This window comes from Aotus nancymaae, unplaced genomic scaffold (genome assembly GCF_030222135.1).
Source record: "Aotus nancymaae isolate 86718 unplaced genomic scaffold, 86718_ANA_hifiasm-v0.15.2.pri h1tg000018l, whole genome shotgun sequence".
NCBI lineage: Eukaryota > Metazoa > Chordata > Mammalia > Primates > Aotidae > Aotus > Aotus nancymaae.
Genome location: NW_026988430.1, coordinates 19,224,548 through 19,242,616, shown reverse-complemented (window position 1 = coordinate 19,242,616; position 18,069 = coordinate 19,224,548). Strand labels below are relative to the sequence as shown.

The following is an 18,069-nucleotide window of genomic DNA, read 5'->3' as shown; positions in this document are numbered from 1 at the left end:
GAATTGCTGGAACCCAGAGGCAGAGGACGCAGTGAGCCGAGATCACGCCACTGCACTCTAGCCTGGGCAACAGAGCAAGAAGAAGAAGGCGATTGAAATGCAGGGGAGAGTCAGTCTGGGAGGTCTGGGTACTAGAGTAAGAGACATGAAGATGGGGCAGATAGCACCCACGAGCAACCTACCCCCAGCCCCAGGAACTAACTGAAACTGGCTGGGAGACAACTTCTCAAAGCTTCCCTATTACAGCGAGGACTTGGGCAAAGAAAAAGGGGTTGGCTGGACAGACAGTAACACTTCTTCATCCCCAGGGCCTTCTGGGAGCCTGTTCCTTTGAACCAGCCTTTCTGGCTGTTTTAAGTAGAATGTTTTCAGGGTCCTAGATTGGTGAACAGTTGGAGGTTTCAGGAAAACCCGATAAAAATTCTTTATTGGGAGAGGGGCTCAAACAATAAAATAATCAACAAGTGGTATCCAGAGTGGGGTGAGGGCCTCCTGGGGAGAGTAAGACAACCTGGGGAGTGGGAAGCAGCTCCCCACTCTCTGGGGGAGGTGTGGCTGGAGGGGAGGCTGGACCACAGGAAGGCAGCACCTTGGGCAACCCTATGTAGATGAAGCTGCCGGAGAGGATCAAAGAGCCAGACACGAGGAAAGAGGTGGTGAAGTCTCCTGTCTCATCCCTTAGGAAGCCTAGGAGGATAAGTAAAGGAATTCAGAAGCCTTGAAGCCCAGGGGCAGAGGATAGTTGTAAGTGGATCTGCGGGCTCAGGTCCTTACCTGACAGAGGAGGGCCCAGGAGCCCCCCGAGGCTCATCAGCATCATCATCAGCCCTGTGGCCTGCACCACACCTTCGATGCCCACGAGCCCAGGGAGGACACCGAAAACCAGCGGGGCATAACTCCCGGCGCTCAGCCCATAGGCCACAGCTGCGGCCAGCAGGGGACCCCCCCAGCCCTCTTCGCCCCCCACCACAGGCACCAGACCCACCGCCCACAGCCCCAGCCCTGTCAGAGCCCCGAACACGGCCAGCAGCCGCGGGAGGGGCACCCAGCCTTGGTCTGCCAGCCAGCCGCAGACTAGCCGGGCACCCGCATCCCCCACCGCAGCCACGGCCACCACCAGCGCTGCCCCGTACCCCCCTAGGCCCCGGTCTAAAGCGTGGGGGGCCAAGTGAGCGTAAGGAACGAAGTACCCGCCCCCAACCAGGGCTGTGCCTACAGCAAAGATTGAGAAGGCCCGGCGTGTGAAGAGACCCATGCCAAGGGCAGCTAGGGGGCTACGCGGTGGAGCTGGGGGGTCTCCAGGAAGGGCCAGGGGTAGCAGCAGGGCACCACAGGGGGTGAGGTGGAGGGTGATCGCGCCGAGGAGGAGCAGAGCGCCCCGCCAGCCGAAAGTATCGAGGAGAAGCTGCAAGACGGGCGCCAGGAGCAGCGAAGAGGCCCCGTTGCCGGTGAGCGCTACCCCCACCGCCAAGACTCGACGGCGGGAGAAGTATCGGGAGAGGGTGCCCAGGGTAGGGGCGAATACCAGGGCCCAGCCAGAGCCTGCGAATGAATGGGAGGGGATGAGGCTGGCCCTGGGGACACCAGTCCCTGCATTCCCAGCCCCGCCCTCCACACCAGGCCCCCCACCTCGTTTGTTACCGCAGGTCCCAACAAGCTCCGGTCCCCACCTTCACCCTGAACGAAGCGGGCACCCCACTTCCCTCACCAGCGACGAGGCCCAGGCCAAGGTAGAGGTGCAGCAGACTGCGGGCGAAAGCCGAGAAGACGAAGCCCAGCGAGGCGAGGACACCACCAACCATCACCACCGGGCGGGCCCCCCAGCGCGTGCTCAGGGCGCTGCCCACGGGGCCTGGAAGGGGGCGGGGTCAATGGAAGACAGGCCCCTGGGCCCCCAAACTCTCTCCAACACTTCTCATTGGCTGTTTGCCTCCCTCGAACTAATGATTCCTCTCCTGGACCTAAAGGTGCACTCTTTTCTAGAGCCGGTAGCCCTTTCTCAGGTTGTTGGATAATTAGGTGGGTCTCCTATCCCTCCACTCGGAGCCCCTCCACCCCGTTCCCGTCTCCCGCCTCAGGGCCCCCCTCACTGGCTGCCTGCTGCACGGCCAGGGCCAGGGCGCTGATCCACGCAGTGTCCTGGGCACTTCGGTCAAAGTGTTCGGCAAGGTCAGGGAAGGCCAGGCCCAGCGAGCGCAGCAGCCCGTAGGACAGCCCGTTCACCATGAAGGCTGCGGCCACCACCACCCAGCCCCAGCCCCCATCCGGGGGTCCGGCGGGCTGGAGGGTCATCGCCGTCTGCGGGGGTGGGAAAAAACCTGTGAGAGAAGCCTCCACGCCTGTGCATTCGCTGGGGAGCTGGCATCCCTGAGATCCAGCCTCTGGCTGCTCGTCCGCGGTGGGCCAGTCACCCCGAGAGCGATGGCACGGGGCGGAGGGAGCCGGAGCCAGTCCGAGGGCTGGAACTCCCGGGTCCGCGCGACGCACCGGGATGGGAACAGCCAGATCCCCCAGGCCCAGGGCTCCCAGTCCCACGCATACTCCTTCCCCCTTACCCGACCTCTCCAGGGGGGCTGTGCGGGGAGGGGAAGGGCGAGGAAGGGCTGGGCCCGGCTTTCTCTCCGCTTCCCAGGCGGGCGGGGGCCCCAAAGGGGAGCGAGGGCAGAGATGGAGCCCAACTTGGACAAGCTCTCTTGGTAAACAGAAATCACCCGGGGGCCTGAGCCACCTGGGACGCGGGGGGTATGGAGGGCGGGGGAGAGCTGTGACAGCCAATCCGCTAAGCCGCCGGTGAGGCCAGACTCCAGTCCCACGGGGATTGAATTATGTACACACACAACCCCGAGCTCCGGGGAGGGAGCGGCGAGGAATGAATGCCGCGGGGCCCTGCCCACACCCATGCACCTGCCTCCTGCTGCGCACAGCGGAGACACGTGGATTGCAAACGCCATCGAGCCCGGGGTCCACTGCCAACGCGTGGAAATAGAAGTGGTCCCAAAAGCCTGAGGGGATGAGTAGTTTTGTTCTCAGGAACGTTGCTGAGGACCAGGTAAATCTCGGATATCAAATCACAGACCTCCACTGCGTGCCTGCTCTGTGCTTAATATAGCAGGCCCCCAGGCCAGGCGCAGCGGCTTACGCCTGTAATCCCAACACTTTGGGAGGCCGACGTGGGTGGATCACCTAAGGTCAGGAGCTCGAGATCAGTGTGGCCAACATAGTGAAATCCTTTCTCTACTAAAAATGCAAAAAAAAAAAAAAAAAAAAAAAAAAAATTAGCCAGGCGTGGTAGTGCATACCTGTAATCCCAGCTACTTGAGAGGCTGAGGCAGGGGAATCGCCTGAACCCGGGAGGCAGAGGTTGCAGTGAGCCGAAATTGCACCACTGCACTCCAGCCTGGGTGACAGAGATTACCTCTCAAAAATATAATAATAAATAAATATAAACAAAATAAAAATGACAGGCCCTCAAGGACAGAGGGATGAAACAGGACTCCCTCAATGTGAGGACCTGCAATGTGCCAGGCACTGTTTACACATGCTATCCTTTAATCTTATGATAACCCTGTGACCCTATGAAGGTGTCCGTAGCGGGGAGATCCCATAAACACCGAGGCAGAAGCCATAAGCCTCAGCCTATTTCCATCTAAATAATGAAGAAGAAAGTAACTAGAAATATAATCGTAGTAGTTATTAGTTATTCATAGGTGATTTGAATTCTTTCACTCATGCCTCTCAGGTTGGAAGTGTGAACCTGGGGCGACATTGTGAAAGAAATGACCCTAAGGCAAGACACTTTAAGGCCTCTGTCATGCATCTGTGTTGTGCTGTGCTTCAGTGGTCATGTCCCATATCTACTTTGATGTTCCGTTTCTGTACCTATTTCCTTTGTTTTTAGAAGAGATAATCAGTAAAAGTAATATCAATCTTAATGTCTTTGTTCTTTCTTAACAAGTATGGAAAAGTGCTGATGCATTATGCTCCTTACCTCATCTCAGCTACTAGAAATTCCTGAGACCCTACCTGTATAACACGTGATGTACTTGACCCTATCACTGCCACACACTATCTACCCTGCCCCCAGTCGCGGACCACCAAGGCCACACCCTACCTACCCTGCCCCCAGATTTGCAACTCAATAAAAGTCAGAGTGTCCTGGCATTGGGGCGACTGCCAAACTCCAGGCTTTGGTTAGCAGTGAACCAATGGGCCCAAACTCTCTTTTCTCTTTCTCTGTGTCTTGTGTCTTTTACTTCTACAATTTCTTGTCTCCCCACCAGCAGAGAGGGGCTCAATGGACCCTGTAGGGCTAGACCCTACAGGTGTCATCTTTTTTTTTTTTTTTTTAGACAGAGTCTTACTCTGTCGCCCAGGCTGGAGTGCAGTGGCAAGATTTCAGCTACTACAACCTCCACCTCCTGGGTTCAAGCAATTCTCCTGCCTCAGCCTCCTGAGTAGCTGGGATACAGACACCTGCCACCATGCCCAGCTAATTTTTGTATTTTTTAGTAGAGACAAGGTTTTGCCCTCTGGCCAGGCTGGTCTCGAACTCCTGACCTCAGGTAATCCACCTGCCTCGGCCACCCAAATTGCTGGGATTACAGGTGTGAGCCACTGCACCCGGCCGGTGTTGTTCCTCTTTTACAGATGCAGTAACTGAAGCTCAGAGAAAAAAAAATGGTGTAAATGGGCATGTTGGCGCGTGCCTGTAATCCCAGCTGCTCAGGAGGCTGAGGCAGGAGAATTGCCTGAACCCAGGAGGTGGAGGTTGTGGTGAGCCGAGATCGCACCATTGCACTCCAGCCTGGGTAATAAGAGCGAAACTCCGTCTCAAAAAAAAAAAAAAAAAAAATTGAATTTAGGTTTGTCAACTGTGGAACCTCCAGGGAGAATAATCCCAGCGCGGAAACAAAATCTGGCACGGTTAAAGGAAATGTCCTGGAGGCAGCTTGATGCAAACTACCCTGAAAAGGGCGGAACCATTGCAGGGACGGAAAACTTAGGATTCTAAAACAAGGGACCACAACAGCACGCCAGGCTGGAGAAACTGGTAGGGCCACTTTCCTAAGGTGTCTCTTGAGATCCTTGAGATCAGAACCTCTAAACACTTAGGTTAGAATTTTATTTTTATTTCATTATTTATTTTTAGAGACAGGGTCTTGTCCAGGCTGAAGGGCAGTGGCACCATCAAGGCTCACTGTAGCCTCGACCTCCCAGGCTCAAGCAATCCTCCACCTCCACCTCCCAAGTAGCTGGGACTACAGACTCCATGCCACCACCCCTGGCTAAATTTGTTCACTTCTTGTGGAGAGGGGGTCACAGTATGTTGCACAGGCTGTTCTCACACCCCCGGACTTAAGCAATCCTTCCACCTCAGTCTCCCAAAGTGCTGGGATTACAGTCTACCATACCTGGCCAGGTTAGAGTTTTAAAAGCAAAGTAAGAAATCAGATCATCGAACCCAGGTATTGATATTTTGAACCACTTTATAGAAAATGTCCTTTTTTTACAGGGTAACATTGCTTTACCTCAGCTGTTTGAATTCCGAGATGTGTTCTTTGGTTTAATTATTAAACAATGTGAACAGAACATTCAGCAACTTAAGTTGGGATCATGCATACACTGAGCCACATGATGGCAGTGTGTCCTAATCGTTGGGAAAGAATCTGCATATACAGAAGAAAAACAGCTTCTTGAAGAGCTAAACTGTAAACCTAAAAAACACAGCATGACCTTCAATGACTCTCCATTGCCTATAGAGGGGAAAAATTACATTTCTGTACTTTTGCAATAATCGAAGGTAGACCTAGGTTACCATTTCAAACGTTCTCCGCCCTCCCTCTGGCACCCTCCCGTCAGCCACTCTCTCCTCTGATCTGTGGACATGCCTAGCTTTTTCTTGCTCTTCAATTTTTGTATATGTCCTGCTCTCTGCTTGAAATGCCCTGGATGGAGTACAGGAGTTCGTGAAGGTTTAAGGTCCTGACAGACACAGCTTAGGAAAGTGGCTCCACCTGTCTCCCCAGCCTGGAGAGCTGTTGTGAAAGTCACCAGGGAGGCAGAACCAGCAGGTCCTCAGCCACTGGGGATGGCGGGGATCCCACTTCCTGAGAAGGCTGCTGAGGACTCTGCTCCAAGCTAAATGAATCACTGTCTCCCCTGGTGAGGCAGAATGCTGGGCAGTCAAAGAGAAGCCTGGGCCCTCTGTGTCTGGGTGTTGTGCTAAGTAAGTCTGAGGACCTTGGCAGAATGCTTACGAAGCCAGAAGGGCATCCCAGAGCCTGGGACTAGGGCTGTGAAAGGACACATTCCTCTCCTACCTCAGGCTCCCTATATTCTTAGCAAAATTTGTCATCATTTGCTCATGGAGGTAAAATAGCACAGAGACTAGGAGAATGGACTCCCAAGCTGGCTTTCCTGGGGTTGAATTCCAGCTCTACCACTTAGTAACTATATGATTGTGAGCAAGTGTTACTCAACCTCTCTGTGCCTCAGTTTCCTCATCTCTACAATGGGGGTAATAACAGTAGCTACCTGATGAGTCGCTATAAGGATTAAATGGGTCACTGATTACATACATAAGTAAGGGACTTCGAACAGTGCTGAAATATGATATGTGTTAGAGCCCATTGCCACTATTTGTTTTCCTTTTGACATGGAGTCTCGCTCTGTTGCCCAGGCTGGATTGGAGTGGTGAAATCTCAGCTCACTGCAACTTCTGCCTCCCGGGTTCAAGTGATCCTCCTGCCTCAGCCTCCCAAGAAGCTGAGATTCCAGGTGCCTGCCGCCACACTCAGCTATTTTTTGTGTGTTTTCAGTAGAGACAGGGTTTCACCATGTTTGCCAGGCTGGTTTTGAACTCCTGACCTTAGATGATCCTCCCACCTCAGCCTCTCAAAGTGCTGGGATTACAGGCACGAGCCACCACGCTTGGCCTCTGTCGCCGCTATTGCTGTGGCTTGAGGAAACTGGCTGGACTGAACAGCACGGCAGCCCCTTTCTCACCTGGCTACTTCTGATGACAAAAATGCCTCAAGGTCAAGGCACCATATTGGCCTGGTAAATTCTGAGTAGAGTCACATGGGTTATAAAATGTAAGTGGCTATAAAGAGATTCAATGGAAATTTCTACTTTTCTCATTATTTTTTCTTCTTTCTTTTCCCTTAGCATTTTCCAAAGTTTGTGAGAAAATGCTAGTCTCCCTGTCTTGACTCTAAAAGCAAAAGAGAAGGCCAGATACGGTGGCTCACACCTGTAATCCCAGCACTTTGGGAGGCTGAGGCGGGTGGCTTACACCCGTAATCCCAGTACTTCGGGAGGCTGAGGCGGGTGGATCACGAGGTCAGGAGCTTGAGACCACTCACTCTTGCCTGCCCACTTCCCTCCCCAACCACCTTCTGTAGAAGGAGCCAACATGGTGAAACCCCGTCTCTACTAAAAATCCAAAAACTAGCAGACATGGTGACACATGCCTGTAATCCCAGCTACTTGGGAGGCTGAGGCAGGAGGAATCACTTGAACCTGGGAAGCGGAGGTTGCAGTGAGACAAGATTATGCCACTGCACTCCAGCCTGGGTGACAAGAGGGAGATTCCATCTCAAAAAAAAAAAAAAAAATTAAAAAATAGGCTGAGCGCAGTGGCTCACGCCTGTAATCCCAGCACTTTGGGAGCCCAAGGCAGGCGGATCATGAGGTCAGGAGATCAAGACCATCCTGGCTAACGTGGTGAAACCCCATCTTGACTAAAAATACAAAAAAGTAGCCAAGTGTGGTGGCACACACCTGTAGTCCCAGCTACTGAGGAGGCTGAGGCAAGAGAATCGCTTGAACCTGGGAGGCAGAGGTTGCAGTGAGCTGAGATCTTGCTACTGTACTCCAGCCTGGGAGACAAAGCAAGGCTCCATCTCAAAAATAAATAAATAAATAAATAAATAAACAAACCAAAATAAAACTTCATACAAAATATTTATAGACAGCTACCACATGCCAGGTGCTATGCTTAGGGCTGGAGATACAAATATAAATAATATACAGTCTCTCCCCTCTCAGCCTCACAATCAAATCAGAGGATCATCATATAAAGAAAAAAATTGTCAGCACAAGGACAGGGACACTTACACCGTAGAGTGCTGCATGGGAGGAACTGACTCATTCTACTTAGGCCTGCTGGGAGGCTTCACAGAAGAGGGGCTCCTTGAGCTGGGTCTTGAAGGATGAGTAGGAGTTTGCCAGATGGATATGTGGGCAGGGGCATTCCAGGCAAAGGGAGCAGCTTGTGGAAAATCACAAAGGCATGAACTAGCTTGGCACATTGTTTATTGTTTGGGGAGCTATAAATAGCCGCTGTGTAGAGAACAGAGAATGTGTAGAATAACGTAGGATGAAGCTGCTGGGGCAGGAGGTCCTGTCTGAAAGGCCCTGAAGGCCAGGCTAAAGAAGTTAGATATTATTCCAGAGGCTGATACTGCTCCCAAATGTCCACTGAAGTAGCACTCACTGGTACTGGAAGCTGAAGACAGAGGAGAGAGGAGTCAGGCCGCAATCAGAGGGGTAAGAAGCGCTTGCCTTTTGCATGTGGGAAATTTCTTTGAAACATCTTGTTTTATGTTGAAAATTCATGCAGAATTTTGCATTCTACTCTTTTTTTAGACAGTGTCTCACTCTGTTGCCAAGTGCGGCAGCACAATCTCGGCTCACTGCAACCTCCGCGTCCTGGGCTCAAGTGATCATCTCACCTCAGCCTCCCAAGTGATCATCTCACCTCAGCCTCCCAAGTGGCTGGGATATCAAGTCTACACCACCTTACCTGGCTAATTTTTGTATTTTGGCAAAACACAGGTTTTTTTCCATGTTGTCCAGGCTGGTCTCAAACTCCTGAGATCAAGTGATCTACCCACCACAGCCTCCCAGAGTGCTGGGATTACAGGCGTCACCCACCGCACCCAGCTGCATTCTACTTTATAACCATTTTTGATGCGTGTGTTCATAGGAAAATAATGCTTTCAGTGACAAGATAAATAATTTAACCTTTTCTCCTCATACCTTCAAGAAAAAAATATAACTCTCGGCCAGGTGCAGTGGCTCACGCCTGTAATCACAGCACTTTGGGAGGCTGAGGCGGGTGGATCACAAGGTTAGGAGTTCAAGACCAGCCTGGCCAACATGGTGAAACCTTGTCTCTACTAAAAATACAAAAATTAGCTGGGTGTGATGATGGGCGCCTGTAGTCCAAGCTACTCGGGAGGCTGAGGCAGGAGAATAGCTTGAACCCAGGAGGAGGAAGTTGTAGTGAGCCAAGATGGCGCCATTGCCCTCCAGCCTGGGCGACAGAGCAAGACTCTGCCTTAAAAAAAAAAAATACATATATATATATATAAACTCTCCAAGAAGATGTATATATTTATTCCAAGGTTTCGTTTTCCCTGGCACACTGCTGTTGGGGTGATGGGGAGCCACTATGGTGCAGAAAAGCCTCCCCTGCAGAGTCCCTGACCATGCCAGCTCCTATCTGCCTGTGCCAACCCCATCAGACTACTTCTCAGCCTGTAGTGAAATCATCTTTTAATTTTTTTAATTTCTTTTTTTTTAGAGGCAGGGTCACACTATGTTGCTCAGGCTGGAGTACAGTGGCTATTCACAGGTGCTATCCCGCTTCTGATCAGCCCGGGAGGAAATTCTCCATTTTTGTCTTAGGCCCTTTATCCTTCATATTACCCTTACACCACGAGGCCCTAGAGGTGGGACCTTACATCATTGATTTCTGGATTTTTCACACACAAAGATGCCAAAAGTGAGTGCTGAATCACTGAATGACAGAAACATTGGACAAAGAAGTCGTTGAATGAGTGGAGCCGGTGCCTGGTGCTCCACGGAATGCAGCAGTAGCACAAGGAGACACGGATGGACCAAACCACAAAGCCCGGCCATGCGGGGAAAGCCCCCACAGCAGATGCTGAGCTAGATGATGTCTATAGGGAGATCATAAAAAAGGGCCAAGCATGGTACATCGTTTGCTTTGGGAACCACAGGATCTGGGAATGCATCTATGTTTGCAAACTCTAGAACTGCTCTGGGGCTCGCCGAGACCAGCTCGGTGGTAGAGACCTCAACCCAGGTGGCACTGAAGAAACAGACATAGAGATAGAGAGCAAAAAGTTAAGGGACAGACGGGGGACCTCAGCATTCCCCACTGAGAGCCTCGAACAGAGTTTGACCCACATATTTATTGCCAGCAAGCGCATGATAATTTAAATAAAAGCGTTCTTTGCAGGGAACAAAGCATTCTTTACTAGTAGCAAGAATCAGGCTCTGGCTCGCTTATCTACTGCAGCTGGAACATGTCATTAAGGCACGTGTCACTCATGCTATTGTTTGTGGTTCAGAAACCCCCCATCGGTCTTCCACCCAAGGGCGGGTTAGCTCTTTCTTTCCCTGGCTCCAGTAAACCAACAACTTCTAGCAATGTGCATCCCTCCATCACGAGGATGTCACAATGCTATGGATATTCAGTTTATGGCCAGTTTCTTTAAGGCCTGTTTATGCCGGGCTTAGGGCCTGCTTTCAAATGCTCCCAACACGGCTTTTTCATGGGAGCTCCTGCTGGAGGTTCTTGGGGCCTCTGAAGCCTGCCACCTCAGGGAAGCCCTGAACTGAGCCCATCTATTTCCCAGTACCCCCACCAACGGGCTCCCTCTGCAGAAGGTGGACCAGGAGGGAGGTGGGCAGGCTTGAGTGAGTAGGTTACCCACAGGAAGCACTGCTCTATTGAAGGTGCTCAAAAATACGAGGCTCTATATTGTTTGGCTCAGCTGATTTGGGTTTCTAAGACCTAATAGAGCTGCCTGTCACCCCTCACCCCCAAGAATGCCCCCTTCCCTGGATCACCCAGAGACCAGGCTGTGGAAAGTCAGCATAGAGCTAAAGCCCACACCCAGGGCCTGGAAAAGTGGGAGAAGCACGTGACCTGGGGAGGCGATAAGGACACAGAGTTCAGGGTTTGTGGCTCAGGGTTGGGGAGCACATCGATGAGAGGCTCTGAATGAAAGGGGAAGTGGGTAATGAAGCAGGAGGGTAGGGGCTCCCTGTGTACCTGGAACAAGTCTGCTTGGACGACCACACCAGCTGGAAGAAGGACACGGAGCCAAGTCTCCTGAGCTTTCCTGGTGTGGGGACTGGAACTGGGGTAGGACTTTGCTGAGTCTGGGGCTGCGGGGAGGCTGGTGATAGGGTTGAGGGGGGCACAGATGAGACAGAGCTAAGGCTGGAGCTAGGGCGGAGCCAAGGCCTCGGATGTGCTGGGAATCCTACCTCACAGTACTTCTTCCTTTTTTTCGAGGCAGAGTCTCACTCTGTCGACCAGGTTGGAGTGCAGTGGTGTGATCTCACTTCACTACAACGTCCGCCTCTTGGGTTTAAGTGATTCTCCTGCATCAGCCTCCCAAGTAGCTGGGATGAAAGGAGCCCACCACTACGCTTGGCTAACTTTTGTATTTACATTACCCCCCTTTCTTATGCCTTCTACCAAATCTGTCTCTAGTGCCTATTCCAATCCAGGCCCCATCCCTTCCCTCTGTCGTCACCAACCCATTCCCACCCTATTACATGTTGGGGGTCTGGAGGACCTGACTCCTGGGTCTCTCTGGACAGCCCAGTGTCCAGGACAGGAGATCAGGGACAGTAGGGGAAAGTGCCTGGGGAAAGTTCCCAGCTAAAGGCTCTGTACCTGGTCTGTGTCTAAATCTCCAATTTTTTTTTTTTTTTTTTTTTTTTTTAACAGAGTCTTACTCTGTTGCCCAGTCTGGAGTGCAATGGTGTGATCTAGGCTCACTGCAACCTCTGCCTCCTGGGTTCAAGCAGTTCTCCTACCTCAGCCTCCTGAGTAGCTGGGATTATAGGTGCCTGCCACTACACCTGGCTAATTTTTTGGGGGGATTTTTAGTAGAGAAGGAGTTCCACCATGTTGGTCAGGTTGGTCTTGAACTCCTGACCTCGGGTAATCCACCCACCTCAGCCTCCCAAAGTGCTGGGATTACAGGCGTGAGCCACCAAGCCCGGCCTAAATATGTCTTGCGTGGCATATTCTATTAATTAAGTCTGGTACTTGGCCAACATCTCTATCAAAGTTTTGAGTCGTAAGCCATGGACACTAACTCTAACTTATTTAAGGAAGGAAATGATTTATCACAGGATGCTGTGTAGTTCATCAAATCACCAAGACACCTACAGAGCCAGGTTTGGCAGGAATGCAGATGGCCACAAGCCTAAATGGGTTGCTAAAGCCACCGTTATCACCACAGGACACCAGATGTCGCTGCTGGCAGCCCTCTATAACCACTGGGCCTAGACACTGCTGCTACTCCTCAGAAATGTTCTCTGCTGTCTCTGGGCGCAATCACAGGGTCAGGAGCTCAAGACCAGCCTGGTCAACATGGTGAAATCCCATCTCTACTAAAAATACAAAAATTAGCTGGGTGTGGTGGTGGGCACCTGTATTCCCAGCTACTCGGGAGACTGAGGCAGGAGAATCATTGAATTCCCAGTCTGTATTCCCAGCTACTCAGGAGGCTGAGCCAGGAGAATAATCTTGAACCGGGGAGGTGGAGGTTGCAGTGAGCTGACACCATGCCATTGCACTCCAGCCTGGGTGACAGAGCGACACTCCATCTGAAAAAAAAAAGGAGAAAAGAAAAAAAGAAATGTTTTCTGCTTCTGCACTCCCAAATCCAAGTCCAGTGATCCTGACCACGGGAACCTAGGCCACATGCTCTCATCCTAGCTGGAAGGGGTGGCAGGAAGAGTGAGAACCTGGTACTTTCAGTGTCTAGAGGCAGATGGGTTCTGCCTCCTTTCATAAATAATAAGGTGGGGCTGGGGCACAGTGGCTCACCCCTATAAGCCCAGCACTTTAGCGGGCAAATCACCTGAGGTCAGGAGTTTGACACCAGCCTGGCCAACATGGCAAAACCCCGTCTCTACTAAAAATACAAAATTTATCCGGGTGTGGTGGCATGGGCCTGTAATCCCAGCTACTTGGGAGGCTGAGGTGGGAGAATCGCTTGAACCAGGGAGGCAGAGGTGCAGTGAGTTGAGACTGTGCCACTGCACTCCAGCCTGGATGACAGAGTGAGACTCCATCTCAAAAATAATAATAATATGATGGAAATTTTTTTAAAGGAAAGGGTTCAGATGCAAGAAGGCCAAAAAATCCTAAAACTGTGTAAGCCCAACTAAAATGGATTATTAGAATAGGAATGAGATTCCAATTGGACCTGGTGAATTATTAAAAGCACAGTTCCTGAGTTCTAACTCCAATCATTTCCAGGCATCTATAACAAGGGGGTAATGCTTTAAAGGATTGTTGGTGAGACTTCAGTGAAGTTAAGCTTGGAAAGGACCCAGCACAACTCCAGGCACAGGGCAGGCATCCTACAAAGGTTGGTTCCTGTCCGTTTCATTTCATCCCATTTTCTGGCCACAGGTAGCCGCCCCTTCATCTCTACTCCAGTCCAATTCTACTCCAGTCCAATTCTACTCCGAGTCGCTGTGCCCTCCTGTCTGGATTTGTAGGTCGGACCAGAAGGGGCCAGAGGGTGGTATTTGTCATCTCCCCACTGCTGTACCAACCTCTCAGCTACTTTTGAGTTTTTTGGCCCCCTTTGTCTACCTTCCCCGTCCCAGCCTGAGACCTGGGCATCTGACTTGAAGGACTCAGGCTCTTAGTGGACATGGTAACAGTGCCCACATCAGCCCTCAGGGGTTGGCCTGGCCAGAGTCTCTACCTCTCCAAGGAATGTCAATCAGAACCAGAAGCGAAGGTGGGAGCGGACAGGGAGTCAGGTAACAGGTTTTCTGTAGGGATGCAAATTACACATCCTAGAGGATCTAACATAGCAAGGCAGAGTTTTTGGGGGCCAAGTAAGTAAAGGGTGCCTGCTTTCTGTCCCCAAGACAGAGGAGCCTTTGTGAACACTAGGAGGAGTCACGTGGGGGCTGGCCAAGCCCCAAGAAAGTCCCAAAGCCATAAGAGGGCCCAGACACTGAGGAGGCTGTAACTGGTTGCAGCGGATGCCACACAAGCCTCTTCCTGTCCTTCAGCAGGGCGGGGCTTATCCCTCCCAGTGCGCTTGTTTCTGTGCCTCTTCTTGGCCAGGAATTTCCTTTGCCCCTGCCCACGTCTCCATGCCATTTCCTCTGCAAAGCCTTCTCCTCCCTCTCCCCTACTGTCAAAATATTTATTTTATTTTTGAGGTGGAGTTTTGCTCTTGTTGCCTAGGCTGGAGTACAATGGCATGATCTTGGCTCATCGCAACTTCCGCCTCCAAGGTTTAAGTGATTCTCCTGCCTCAGCACCCACCCCCTCACCCCCCACCCCCACCCCACCCCCACCCCCACCCCCACCCCACCCCCACCCCCACCCCCACCCCAAGTAGCTGGGATTACAAGCATGCGCCACCACACCCAGCTAATTTTGTATTTTGAGGAGAGACGGGGTTTCTCTGTGTTGGTCAGGCTGGTCTCAAACTCCTAACCTCAGGTGATCCACCCACCTCGGCCTCCCAAAGTGCTGGGATTACAGGCATAAGCCACAGCACCAGGCCCTGTCAAAACATTTAAATGCTAGGCAGCCTCTTTTCCTTAGGGTTCCTTCCCTCTATCCCATTCAAAGAGCTGTACCCAGCGTTATCTACCTCCATCTCAAGCTTTCATCCTATGTCTCTCTCCTGGTTTCACAATCAGGAGTCTCTTGCAATGAGAGCGATCTTGGTTTAAAATGCATTTGTGAGGAAGGGATGTCAGGGTCTCCCCTGGGGGGAAGTCACACCTGCATAAGCCTACAGAGAGGTGAGGCAAGGCCTCAGGCACCTCCTCAACCAGGTGCATAGGAAGGGTACGCTGATATATGGGTAATCAGCTTCCCCTTCCCTAAGCCCAGGGATCTGGGAGACAGGAAGTTGATGCCACAGACCCAAGAGCTGATGTTTCAGGACCGTGGCCAGTGAGTGCTGAACACAGTGAGCAGCAGGGTGGGCTGAGACCTGAGCTCCATAACATGTAAAAGCCCAGCTGTTGGCTGGGTGCGGCGGCTCACGCCTGTAATCCCAGCACTTTGGGAGGCCAAGGCAGGTGGATCACCTGAGGTCAGGAGTTCGAGACCAGCCTGACCAAAATGGAGAAACCCCGTCTGTACTAAAAATACAAAAGTTAGCCGGGCGTGATGGCACAGGCCTATAATCCCAGCTACTTGTTGGGCTGAGGCAGGAGAACTGCTTGAACTCAGGAGGTGGATGTTGTGATGAGCCAAGATCGCGCCACTGCACTCCAACCTGGGCAACAAGAGCGAAACTCTGTCTTAAAAAAAAAAAAAAAGCCCAGCTGTTCTTGGGTGGCTTGTGGTTTCTGGGTTTATTTCCCTGTTGTCCGTGAGGAGAGTTTATTTATTCCCTGAGTATGCAGGGCTTAGGGCTAAAAGCATTCCCCTTGCTTATAGAAATGCTAAGGATAGGAAAAAGTGTATTGATTTCCAAATACAAAAGGAACACTTAAAAATCTAAAGTAATGAATGCTGAAGTGTTTAAAAAATGTCTACAAAACATGAGTCCATTTCTTTGTTAAATTTCATATTCTTAAATTTTCATTATATTGGATAACAATTTGAAGCTTTTTTTCACTTTGCAGGATTTTCTAAATGTTTTTCATGATTGCTGAGAAATCAGAGCTGATCATAGATTCAGTGAGCACCCTGCAGATGAATAATCCTTTAAAAGAATAAACTTCCTTTTAAGATTTGAAATGGCAAAAATCTTAGAAGTCTTTTAAAATTTTAATTGTAAAAATATATTGAGTGTGGAATGTGAGTACATTTTAGTATATGATATTAAGAGGTAATACAGCATGGTGGGACAAACATGAGTCTTGGAAGCAGATTGCCTGGGTTCAAGCTCTGGCTTTGGCACTTACTGGCTGTATAATCTACAGCAAGTTATTCAACCTCTCTTTGCAATAGTTCTCTCATCCCCCAAAAAACATCATAGTTCCTACTTTTGAGAAAAAAAGATAATTGCTATGATCTTAATGTTTGTGCCTCTCTCTGCCAAATTCATATGTTGAAATCTAATCCCCAGTGCAAGGCAGGACCTTGGCTGGGCACAACGGCTCACGCCTATAATCCCAGCACTTTGGGAGGCTAAGGCGGGTGGATCACCTGAGGTCAGGAGTTCAAGACCAGTCTGGACAACATGGTGAAACCCCATCTCTACTAAACGTACAAAAATTAGCCAGGCATGGTGGCGCATACCTGTAATCTCAGCTACTCGGGAGACTGAGGCAGGAGAATCACTTGAACCCAGGAGGCGGAGGCTGCAGTGAGCTGAGGTCACGCCATTGCGCTGCAGGTTGTGCAACAAGAGCAAAATTTCATCTCAAAAAAAAAAAGAGGTGGGATCTTTAGGAGGTGACTGAGTTCTTCATGAGGAGGAAGACCTTGTGAATGGGATTAGTGCCCTTATGAAAGAGGCCTGAAGAAGCCTATTCACTCCTTCTGCCCTGTGAGGACACAGCTGGAAAGTGCCATCTACAAGAGCAAGCCCTCACCAGACACCAAATCGTCTGGCTTCCCAGCCTCCAGAAATGTGAGCAATCAATTTCTGTTGTTTCTTGTTTGTTTTTTCAAAGATGAGTCTGACTTGGTTGCCCAAACTAGTCCTGACCTCAAGCAATTCTCTCACCTCAGCCTCCAGAGTTGCTGGGATTACAGGCATTAGCTCACATTTCTGTTGCTTATAAATTAATAGTTTAAGGTGTCTTGTTATAGCACCTCGAATGAACTAACACAATAATAGCACCTTGTTACTATTAGCACAACTTCTTAGGAATGTTGAAAGGATTAAAGGAGTGAATATTTGTACAGTTTTTGGAACAATTCCTAGCAAGAAGTAAGGGCTATTTAAGGGTTTGTCTGCTTGCTTGTTTTTTGAGACAGGGTCTCACTCTGTTGCCCAGGCTGGAATGCAATGGCACGATCTTGGCTCACTGCAACCTCTGCCTCTTGAGCTCAAGTGATTCTCCTGCCTCAGCCTCCCAAATAGCTGGGATTACAGGCGTGCGCCACTACTGCCTGGCTAATTTTTGTATCTTTTTTTCGTAGAGATGGGGTTTCACCATATTGGCCAGGCTGATCTCCAACTCCTGACCTCAAATGATCCACCTGTCTCGACCTCCCAAAGTGCTGGGATTACAGGTGAGAGGCACCACGCCTGGCCTTGTTTGTTTGTTTAAATAAACAAATGTAGGCGAGCTTTTGATCCCTAAGTATTTGCTTAAGTCTTTAAGAAGGCTCCATCTCGATTCACCTGGCTAGTGAACCCCGTGTGGTTTGCAGACAGGCCACAGCTATGAGAAGAACCTGCTGTGTTTTCAGCATGGAGGCAGAGCAAAAACGGCCCCAAGAAGAGGGGAAAACTCAGAGACCCTGGAGTTACCATCCAGCGTTAGGGCCTTTCCTACCTGGGCTAACCCATGGAATTTCCAGGTTTGGTGGGGTTTTGTTTGTTTGTTTGTTTCTTGGGACTGAGTCTTGTTCTGTCACCCAGGCTGGAGTGCAGTGGCACAATCTCGGCTCACTACAACCTCTGCCTTCCAGATTCAAGCGATTTTCCTGCCTCAGCCTCCAGAGTAGCTGGAATTACAGGCACATGCCACCATGCCTGGCTAATTTTTGTGTTTTTAGTAGAGATGGGGTTTCACCATGTTGGCCAGGCTGGTCTCGAACTCCTGACCTCAAGTGATCCACTCACCTCAGCCTCCCAAAGTGCTGAGATTACAGACGTGAGCCACTATGCCCGGCCTGAAGTTTAGTTTTATTAAGGAAGCTATCTTCCTAACTCCTCTCAAATCTCATTATCGATTTCTACACTGACCTGCTGGATCCTTCAGTGGTTGTTGATTTTGCTGAGCACCCAACACAACACATACACCTCCTTGACTCTACCCATTCTTTTATTATTATTATTTTTTGAGACAGGGTCTCACTCTGTCATTCAGGCTGGAGTGCAGTGGCATGGTCCATGGCTC

General features: G+C 50.5%; 1 protein-coding gene across 1 annotated transcript; it reads right to left on the bottom strand.

Annotated features, from left to right (window-relative positions):
- Positions 1 to 238: 238 nt before the first annotated feature.
- Positions 239 to 2,872, bottom strand: SLC16A11 (solute carrier family 16 member 11). The gene is made up of 5 exons (XM_064378385.1): positions 2,556 to 2,872; positions 2,091 to 2,298; positions 1,709 to 1,852; positions 775 to 1,542; positions 239 to 687 (listed from the first exon to the last, which is right to left on the bottom strand). The coding sequence occupies exons 2-5, from the start codon at positions 2,290 to 2,292 to the stop codon at positions 458 to 460; spliced, it is 1,344 nt and encodes a 447-aa protein (XP_064234455.1). The 5' UTR covers positions 2,293 to 2,298; positions 2,556 to 2,872; the 3' UTR covers positions 239 to 457.
- Positions 2,873 to 18,069: the final 15,197 nt, after the last annotated feature.

Bases quoted from the DNA above. Each gene is read 5' to 3' on its own strand.
- SLC16A11 (XM_064378385.1), bottom strand. From the start codon at position 2,292: ATGACCCTCCAGCCCGCCGGACCCCCGGATGGGGGCTGGGGCTGGGTG. The intron at 1,853-2,090 runs GTGAGGGGGGCC...GCCCCCTTCCAG, and splicing joins GGCCGTGCAGCAGGCAGCCA to GCCCCGTGGGCAGCGCCCTG. The intron at 1,543-1,708 runs GTGAGGGAAGTG...ATTCATTCGCAG, and splicing joins TGGCCTGGGCCTCGTCGCTG to GCTCTGGCTGGGCCCTGGTA.